At 40.9% G+C, this 10588-nt stretch overlaps 1 protein-coding gene across 1 annotated transcript in view; it reads right to left on the bottom strand.

Annotated features, from left to right (window-relative positions):
- The window catches only part of Ammecr1 (Alport syndrome, mental retardation, midface hypoplasia and elliptocytosis chromosomal region gene 1), a 130259-nt gene extending 119677 nt beyond the window's left edge, over positions 1 to 10582 (bottom strand). The window contains exon 1 of the mRNA XM_008852955.3: positions 10082 to 10582. Within this exon, the coding sequence (XP_008851177.1) occupies positions 10082 to 10536 (455 nt within the window). The 5' untranslated portion in view covers positions 10537 to 10582. The remainder of the gene's footprint in view (positions 1 to 10081) is intronic.
- Between the last annotated feature and the right edge of the window lie 6 nt (positions 10583 to 10588).

Here is a 10588-nt window from a genome sequence, read left to right as displayed (position 1 = left end):
GAATTTTAATTAGGAGGAGCAGAGATATGGGCTATTTCTTCATTTGTGATATTCTGGCCTCTTTTTCAAGCACAATTTTATTATCTTCCAGAATAGGACAGAATGACAGGACAGGACAGGACAGGACAGGACAGGACAGGACAGGACAGGACAGGAAAAGAGAGGAGGGAGGGAGACAAAAAAGGAGGGAAGGCAGGAGGGAGGAAGAAAGGAAAAGGACATTGTAGTTGGGTCTATCCTTTAATATTATCTGCCCCATAATCTTTGTTATAAATAATGAGTGGGAGAAAACTAAAAAAATCATGCAACTAAGTAGAATCTATCAATATGTAACACAGGCCAAAAAATAAGATATGTGCCCAAGGATCTACAACTAGATTCACAGAAGGATAGGAAAAATAAGGATAGTGTTCACGTATATATAAAACTAGAGTAAAGCTATTTGTTTCATAGCTATCAAACATTTGTAAAAGCCTCATTCTGATGAAACCATATCAATGGTTTTCACTGTTGTCTGTTGGAAGCAGTCGTTGGACCCACAGTAGGTTTTCTATTTGTTTCTATAGAAATAATATCTGTTAACAAGAGTGTCATGGCCACATGGTTCTGAAGGAGGGACATTTCAGTGTGTATAATACAAAACATGCTTCTTGGAACACTCTTCTTCAGACCACATGCTCAGGCTCGCTGTTCTGCCCTGAATCCAGGGGTTTTACCTCACTTGACTACAATCCATTTTTTGCCCTCCTTGATTCCCAGGAGCCCTCTATTTCTGCATCCCGCTCTGTGAAGCTCTTTGTCCAGATAACCAATGTTTGCAGTGTAGAAGACTGGGAAATCCAGACAAGGCAATAATTGGAGTTTGTGGAGTAAAACACACCACAAACCACATATCACCTCATTAGTGTCAGAGAAATAGGAGATATGACTCCCATTTGTTCTTGAGAGGGTTATTTGGAAGTGATAGAAGAGTGTGGACATAGATGGGTTCTTGAACAGAACAAAAAATTTTAACCACTGACTGCCACAACACCTACTGGAACTTCAATCAACTATTTTACAAAATCAAGTACCCGACTAAGTTATTGGGAATGTTTGTTTTGTTTTAATGCAAAAGAAGTTGTGTCAAGTTTTTTTTTTCTTTAATTTTCAGTTTTGTAATGTGGAAATTCATGAAATGTGTTAAAAGCAGTACTCCAATATAGAAAAAGGTCAAAAGACCTGATGAGATTCATCTTTGGTGAATAAATCACTAATACCATCTTCTACCTACCACATTAAAAGGATGTAAAAAAACACCCAGCATATGAACACTTACCTCATAACTGTTTGGAATCAGGACACACACGGCACTGCCTAACTATGAGGAAATATGTACTGAGGTGCAACTTTTACCAGTTATGCATCTTAATCTGCACCCAAACCACCTATAATTAACTGTATAGTTGTTAGGCTACTACAAGCAATAATGATGTCACAGAGAAGAAAGACACTAATATGACTCTCACATGAACATATGAGACAGATACAAGCCTGTAGAAACCCTAAACCAACACCACCCAAATTACTTTCCTCACAGATTTCATTCTAAAAGAATGATACAAAAAATCCAATAGCAACTGAAGCAAAGCACAGAATTTGATATGACCTAGCCTTGCCACAATTCAAAACCCTAATGGAAGGAAGATGTGAGTCTAGACTTGTGCGCTGTATGCTTAGAGGTCACATTAAAATATATGCACTGGCAAGGCAAGCTATGTCGTCTGCTAAGTCAATCTCACTACTTTCCATTACAAAGAGCTGGTCAGCATCTTCTGGCAGATCCCACATAAATACAGTCAATGGTGCTCTCCTAGCATGTGGCTTTGGGTCACAGTATGGAATATCTGTAAATGAAACAGAGAGGGGAAAGGCAAGAATCATCAAGACCATGACAGACTTTATTTCTCACTAGTATTAGTAGGCCTGGACTCAAGCAGAACTTGTCTCATTCGTCCATATACTGAAGATTGCAAAGATGGTAAAGCAATGTGTCAAACACTGTCAATTGATAACATCCTTCCTTCATTGTTTAGCAAAGCAGCCATAAAATAGATTGAGCGTGATTCAATCTATTTTACTTTCTAAGCTTGAGGACCCAAAACCTAGTGTTTAGTAGCAAACAGCATTCCTAATCCTTCAAAAATTTCCTTTCATTGAAGTTCTGAAACTATTAAGCTCCTGAAATGTTCCTCCATGAGACAATTTTGCTAAAGGCTGTATTATGATACATAACTAAGGAAAGATAAGAATCACCACTGCTTTACAAATTGGTAAGCCTGAAGACTGAATGTAAAAATCTACATTAAGTAAATGCAATATTCCACCAGTTATTTTTACTAACAGTACAAAGTTGAAAACTATCATTGATCTCTGCCCATCTGAGCAGTTCAAAGTCACAGTGTGGCTAGGGAAGCTGGGGTGATCCCAAGAGACCAAATGAAACATCACAATATCTCTGTGGCTGCTCTGTGGTACTGCTAATTCAAAAAAGAAATTGCTCAGGGAGTAAAGGAGCTTGCCTTGCAAGCCTGGTGACCTGAGTTCGATCCCAGAACCTACATAGAGGTTGAAGGAGAAGACTGACTCCACAGAGGCATGACATTTAATAATTGTCAACACTTGGAACTACACATATTAAGAAATATGATTTCACCTGTCCCACTGTTTGTTTCCATTTTCTCTGGTGTCTCCTGACCGAGGTTCAGGTTATGCAGTCCTATAGGCTCTGACTCATACTCAGTCTCTCTCCTCCTTTCACTCCCCCACCATAGGAATGGGAATTTAGTAGAGTGCACTGTTTGCTTCTTTATTATTTATTATCTTTATTTTTTGTGTATGAGTGTCTTGCCTGCATGCTATATGTTATATGTTAGTGCATCCATGTCATACAATGCTCACAGAAGTCAGAAGAGGGTATCGGACTCCCTGGAACTGGAATTAAGGATGGTTGTTAGCAGCAATGTGGGTGCTGGGATTCGAACCTGGATCCTATGCAAAAGCAGCCACTGCTCTGAATCGCTGAGCCATCTCTCCAGCCCCACATTGTTCCCTGGTTTGTTTTGTTTACTCACATGAAGTCACCCAACTTAAGATCCTCTTCCAAAAGCTATCCTATCTTTTATTTGATCGAAATTCCATAAACCAATGTGTTCTCCTCTTCCTTTCTCCTAAGAAGGGTGCACATGGGAGCCAATTTCATAGCCATTTCAACAGAGCTGTTCAACTTTTCTGAGCACAAGAATAGCTTGGTAATGAAGGAAGCCAAAAATCAGGTGAGCTGCAATCTTCCCACTCCTACTTAAAACCTGGCGCTAGGGTAGGAATCCTGGAGAGTGCTCCTAACGTCCTCCAATTCTTAAATTCCTATTATCACCAACTTTGCTCAGGGTGAACCTCCCCCACTTTCTACCACCAGTTTTCCTACTACCTCCATCCTATGAACCTAGTTGGTCTCTCCTACCCGAAGACTTCTTCCAGTTCATCATACATTCTAGAAGACTCTGAAACATACTGCTCTCTTCCTATATACAAGAAATGATCATCCTATTCAATATCTCTTATCCAGTCTTCCCTGGGAACTGCCAACACAAAGTCAATTTCTTTGAAGTTTTCTGAACACAGAGAGTACAGCAAAGCACGATAGGATGAAGAACGCTGAAACTGCAGGTTGCTGACTGAAGACAGCTGCTGGGAATCCCCAAGCACTATGGAAAGGGTGTGGTGGCAACAACAACCAGTTTGAGAACCACCAAGTGGAACTTCAAGATTTGCTGGTTAGAAAAGCTCCTCACCAATAATCTCTGTACCTTTTTCCATTTAAAAAATGATGGGATTTATTTCCTCCCATAGGTCTTCTTCCTGGCCACTCTTATTCCATGCCAGTTCTATGCCTTTGCATTTTACCCATGCTTTATTAGCCAAGCCTGTATATATTATACATACTGTGTTGAAATCATTCTAAGTAACTTTGTTATTTGTATCATTGCTTGAATAAGATAGTAAGCTTTGTGGGGACAGGACCATTTCTTCCATTTTGGTTTCTAACCATAGAACTCAGCTTAATATATATGCTTTAAAAAAAGTTTCTTCCCAGTAACATATAATTTCCAGGCAGTTATTCAACACTAATATTTTTTAAGGTTGAGCAAGTATGATATATTGAGATGTAGAAAATATACTCACACTTGATACAAAAGATGCCACTTATAGTTGGACCAAACATAAAATTTCCTCCACCAACCAACTGTACTATTATACCATACTTCTTGGTTTGGATTTTTTCTTTATACTACAAAAACTTGTGGTTCATTTTTGCTCTTAGCAATGCTAACTACAGAAGCTTAACTGTAAATAAGTTTACTGTTGGGAATCTAGTCTTCCCACCTACACAACCACTGGCTTCCCACAGTCTCCAGTGTCTTGTGAGCAACCGCCCAATCACTGAATGTGCAAAGACAGCTTACACATTGAAGGTCCATTCTTGGCAGCCACTGTGTTTTACTGCAGGTCCTCACTTACTTAGCCTAATTGATTCCGAACAGTATGAAAAAGAGACATTATTAGACAAGTTGGGAAAGGAAACGACTTAAGGAAATGTAAATGTAAAAGCTGTGGTTATTGTGCTGTTTTAAAACAGGCAAGCATGTGTGACATGGAACACAGAATATGCCTATTGAAACCAGGGAAACTTGGGAACTCTGACTAATCTCATTACACAAGTTTTAGTGTTTCATACATATACATTCTCAAAAAGTGAAATTATCTATATAAAAGGGAAGCATGGCCGACTTCAAAACCTCAATCCACAGTAGCAAGAGGTTTTTGTGTTTGTAACACAACTTTAGTTTCAGAAAGTATACAGTTCTTAAAGATAGTAATTGCATTTCTGAGAAATAGACTTAGAAAAGCAACTTTTCCCTTTCTTGGTCCTGGGGGTCTTTCTTCCCACTGAACTAAGATATCCTAGCAGAGAGACTCCTTCTTGGCAGTGACACATTAACTGGAACCTGAATGCAGCACAAACACAATTCCTAAGAAAAAAAAAATATGGGCTAGATTATCATTCTCCTTTGCCATATGGGGGAGAATAGAAAATAAATACAGCTCTACTTTTAACTAAATATACTTTGCAGTACACACACCTGTATGCAGATATAAAAATAATCTTGTAATTTATATTTCAGCATCTGTGTTGATCACTGATAGTTTTATGACATAAGTAATAACTGAGAATATGCCTGTGTTAAGAAAGGGCATTAGGTTGTCCTCCAATGTAAATCAGTATTGCTGAAAAAGAACCATAGTATATATTCAAAAGGCTAAGTAATTTTCAGACAATGTTTTTCTTTTATTTGGGAAACTATACAATATGGCCAGAGAATGGAAGTGAGTACCATCATGTTACTTTGAATAAGGAAATCTGTCATGGTCCGGTGGCATCATCTGCAGTAGAGATACACATTCCAGCTATTCTGGTCTGGCTTCATCGAAGAGACATAATAGGAATATAATAGCTTATGTTTAAAATACTAATCTAATATCATTTTAACCTGAATTGAATTATCAAATCATCTTTTTGATAGCTCAATAATAGAACTGCTACTATTCTGGTGAAACAGAGCACCTATATCTCTAACAAAACCCAATTCCTCCCAAGCATATTGAAAACAGTAATTTGACTACTGTAGTAAGACATGAGTTAACTGGTCAATCACCTCACTTGAGCCTTATAAGATCTGCATGCCCAGGAGTGAGAGATTTTTTTGCATAGGTTTTATTCATTGCAATAGAAAACCACACTCACTGATATTTAATAGCAAAATATCTATGTTCAAATGTCAACACAAAATGTAGTATGGCCTTCGTTTACCAGACTGTAAGATGATTAAAATAAAAGGTTCATGACCCATAACACACACCACAGCATTAAAGATCTTAGACTGCTTAGACTGGTGCTTTAAGAAGGACCACTTCATACTTCTTTGCTAATGAGGGATATTCTTAAAGTGAGATCCAGCAAGCATAAGTATAAATAAGAGCTTTGAAAATATTAACACATCATGTTATTTAGGGAGCCAATCACAGAAGTACTTTTATGAGAACAAGAAGGGTCTTTACTTATTGAAATCAATAAAACTCAACTTAAGATGTCTTATTTGTGCTGCTTTTAACTCCTGAAATGTGTTTTTTCCATGGAACAATTTCTTTTCAAAAAATCTAAAATCATATAGCAAGTCTGCAAGAATAGCCCATCCCCCATCCCTACCCCATCCCCAGACCTTCAGACTCCTGCTCTTCTTAGCATGCAGTTTCCCTAGTGCTCTGTTAGGATGATAAAGGACAGAAAAACAGAATCAGGAAGTTTTATACAGGAACATGCCAGCCCAAACTGCCATTCTTCAACAGTCACTCAAGCACCCATTCAAGTCCTCATTTCTCCCTCAAGCCCACAGTTACTCAGTGTATGACCCTGGGAACTGTAGTATCAGCATCACCAGGGAGCTAGTTAGAAATGCAAACGTACGGCCCCACCCCTGAGCAACTGAATCAAACTCTGGGAAAGTGCCCAGCAATTTGTGTTTGAACAAGCACTACAGGAGTCTACAATGTATGCTAAAGTCAGAAAACCAGTCCTCCACAAACTTTAACAACGTGCATGGGAATTACCTGGGGAGCTTGTTAAAATGCAGATTCTAATTCAGTGGATTTAAGGTGGGGCTTGAGAGTCTATAGTTCTAATAAGTTCCCAGGTGATGTCTTTTACAGACCACATTGTAAGAGTTTTGCAAATGGGTTGTTTAGCAAAATTACCCAAGATGCTGTTAAAATATGGATTCCATGGTACTACCCCAGATCAAATTAATCCAAATCTTAAGAGAAAGACCCAGAAGATATCCAGCAGTTCCCTGTTCCAAATACACACTAAAAGTATCTGGGAAGTTTTGAATAATTTTGATTCCTAGGCCCCACTCAAGACCAATGAAATCAGAACCTCTAAGGATAGAATTCAGGCCTCCACATTTTGAGTCACTTGCCAATGATTCTGATGTACAGTCATGGTTGAAAAGGAATGTTCTGGAGTCTAACTCGTTCAACACCTGCAACAGCAGATCCTTTATAGTAGCAAACAGGTTCTTCTAAAATGCCTATCTGAGCTCCCACACAAATAAAAGCGCTTTGATATTTTAATAGTAAAGTATACCTAAAAGTATGTTTTCCTTGGGTCTTGAACCTTATTTCAGGGGTGGAGGAATTTACCTTTTTCAATGGTTGGGTACTCAAAAGCTGGAACAAAAGTGAAGTATTTGCATCTAGGTGGCTTTTCATACAATGACCTCTTTCCCAAGCCTGAAACAGATCAGTGCAATTGCTAATAAACTTTCAGACTGGCAGGGTAACTGATAAGTAGCTTCTAAGCTTATAAAAGTCAGATTTCACCAGTTACAGGTATTCTGACAGAAAGGTCCAGTGAACAGATAACAACAGTGTGCTTTTACATATGAGAATCTGAAATTGTCTTGAGTATGTCTTCCGGTGGACAGAAAAAAAAGACCTGCAACATTACTGTTCATGACATCCTACGAGTAAGTCGGAGGGGTTTAAAAGCCTATAAGATGCAACACTAATAAGCACACTATAGTATCAAGTGTGTAAAATGGGAAAATGCGTGGTGGTTACCAAGACACTGTGAAATAATCAGTTACTTCACTCCCATGATCAAGAGATTTTCTTGAATTTGACGTACACTTCAAAAATTAGTTTAAGATAGATTAAATTGATATCTAGTCCTTTCACTGAAATGGACTTCCATTCTCTGGTTCATCAGGTTCAGTACCCTCAATAAATTAGTTGGTCTGTATGGCATCAAGGCCTACTAAACCTTAGTAGTTATTATTTTTCCACCGCCATCTCAACAGTCACAGCAGTCAGAAGTGTCTTATTTATTTATTTAATAACTCGAAGTGGAAAGGCAGCAGCTAGGGTATAAGAAGAGAAACCACCCAAAGCTGTGTGCAAAGTGGCCACTGTTAAAATCTTTGCAAAAGCATTTTCTGTATGAACTGGTCAAGCTCATTTTCCTCTTAAGTCTTGTTACAGTCATTCAGCTAACCCAAACCCACTTTAAGATGTGCGAAAATAGCACCTCCTGAAAGTGTATTCTCATATGCTTTGGAGCAATGGAGCATGAATGCTAAAACAGCCTTTGCCAAACTCATGTAGAAGCTCAAGAACTAAACAGGAGTAAATTTTACAATCCCATGACTTTACAGAGCCAACCTAAGTATCATCCCAGGTCCAGCTTTACTACATCACAATCATCCACGAGAAGGCAGAAAAGTCACAAATATGTGACTCATGCTAATAAATCATTCATCTGTATGTTTTTACATGGCCATCTTTTCAAAATGAATTTTACTTAACCAAAAAATAGGGCAAATAAAAGTGTAGGCTTAGGATTTGCACTCAGAATTAACACTATGAAATTTACAAAGGTAAATTAATGGACTTAATTGACTTGACAGTGTTCACCTAGATGGCTTTTCATCCCTTTCTCATTTAACTAATGCCCAACATGAACCAGATCTAAAGAAAATGCACAGACCACAGTGGAGTCATACAAAATTAAAGACATTTAAAGAATCAAAGCAAAGAAAACAAACAATACAAATGCACCATTTCCAGGACACTTTATTTAATTTTCACTTTACATATTAATTTAATTTTTCGTATAGTCAGAAGTGTTTATAATTATCCAGCAGCAGTTCATTCCTCTAATCTCACAAAATGAAAAGCAGCAAGTTAAAAAGAACATCAATTCAGTTATTTATGATATGGGAAACAAGGGGCCCTTAAGGAGAAGGGGGAGTGATGCATTTCAGTATGAGTTTACCGAGATGTTTCTCTATTATTTTTTTGTGCAGGCTAGTACTCATAATAAAAACAATCTTCCTTTTTCCCATTCTGCCTTCTTTTGGTCTTTACATTCTGTCTAGCATTTAACTCAGAAAGTCAGTTTACACTCAGTTTACACATTTTAAAAGAAAAACCATATGCCCCATCTCCCACACATCCAAATGGACAGAGATTAGAAGTAACCTGGCTTTTAGCTTGTAACAGTGCCATTTTAAACAATTTCAACCACATACTTGAAGGGTAAAATAATGTAGAGTACAAAAACCAAAGGAAATCGTAAAAATGCCTACACATTTACTGGATTATTTAACTAGTTCTCAAATCGTTGAGCATAACACAGATTGCTTAAAAGTGAAATCGGCACAAAAGCGAAGGCACGCTTAATGTACAAATTGACAGTGCCTCTTTGGGGCAACTCTCTTTGAATCTGCTATACCTAGACACTGGAACGAAGGGGGTGGGGGGGGGAGTCTCACTCTTCAATGTGAGGAAGTCGGCGGTGCGCTCGCTTCACTAGAAACACATCTTAATGGGTATGTTCGGATAAAAATAGGCAGTAAGGCAAAAAGTGTTTTAAGAAACGTCTCCCCTCCCTAAGGCATAGGGAAACCTCCTCGGAGCTCGCGAGCCAAGTTCCATCACTAGCAGAATAGAAGTTAGATCGTTGCTATTTTTCACCCAGCAATGGGATAGTAGCTCTCCATGTGCAAGGTACGCGGGGCGGGAATACTGGCGGGGCTTTCACGTGGGGGAATGGCGAGCAAAGTGAGAGGTCGGTACCGAGACCGATCCAGATCTCCAAAAGCCCAGGCGGGATGGAGGGTGAGGGGTGGCAGGGAGCGAAGGAAAGGGTCAAACTCCTGGAAGTTAGCGCAAAGAGGAAGCAGAGCGGTCTGGAAGGCCGGGGGCCATGTCTGGCAGCAGACCCCCACTCCAGGAGTGGGGTGCCGGCCTCGGTGAGCAGAGGAGCGCCCAGAGCCCCCGGGGTCGGGCAGCTCTGGGGACCCGCGCGGCGAGAGGGGCTGAGGGGCACCCGCGAGCAGGAGGCGGAGGACTTGCACTTTGCCTCAACTCTGAGTCCCATCCCGAGCCCGGGGGAGAGGGCGACGGGGAGCGCGGTACTCACTAGGGCTCGTTGGTGAAGCGGGGGGTCCGGGGCTGCTGGTATCCGTACAGGTGACAGTAGAGCACATCGAAGCAAAAGCAGCACATCTCCGCTGACACCACCATCTTCCGGGAGCCAGGGGATGAGGACGAGGAGGACGGCGAGGAGGCGGTGGCGGCGGCCGGAGTAGAAAGTAGGGTTCCCACTCCGCAGCTGAGAGGTGGCGACAGCGAGATACCCCCGCCGCCGCCGCCGCAGCCCTGGGGGGGAGAGAGGGTACAGCCGCCGCCGCCGCCGCTCAGCCCGCCCAGCCCGTTGAACCGCGTCCCGGCGCCTCCTAGTCCCAGCTCTCCGGCTCGGCACTGGCTCTCCCCGCTGCAGTGGGAGGAGGAGGAGGCGCCACCACCGCCGCCCGAGCCGGAGGGGGGCGAACTGGACAGTTTCTGCTTCTTCACCCCACAGCAACCCGCCGCCATCTTGGAACAGTCTCCCCCACGCAGCGCTTCCGACCCATAAGTGAGGCGAGCT

This window comes from Nannospalax galili, unplaced genomic scaffold, assembly GCF_000622305.1.
Source record: "Nannospalax galili isolate Female #2095 unplaced genomic scaffold, S.galili_v1.0 scaffold25, whole genome shotgun sequence".
NCBI classification, from domain to species: Eukaryota; Metazoa; Chordata; class Mammalia; order Rodentia; family Spalacidae; genus Nannospalax; species Nannospalax galili.
The sequence above is the reverse complement of the archived record's forward strand: the minus strand, read 5'-3'. Positions and strand labels throughout refer to the sequence as shown.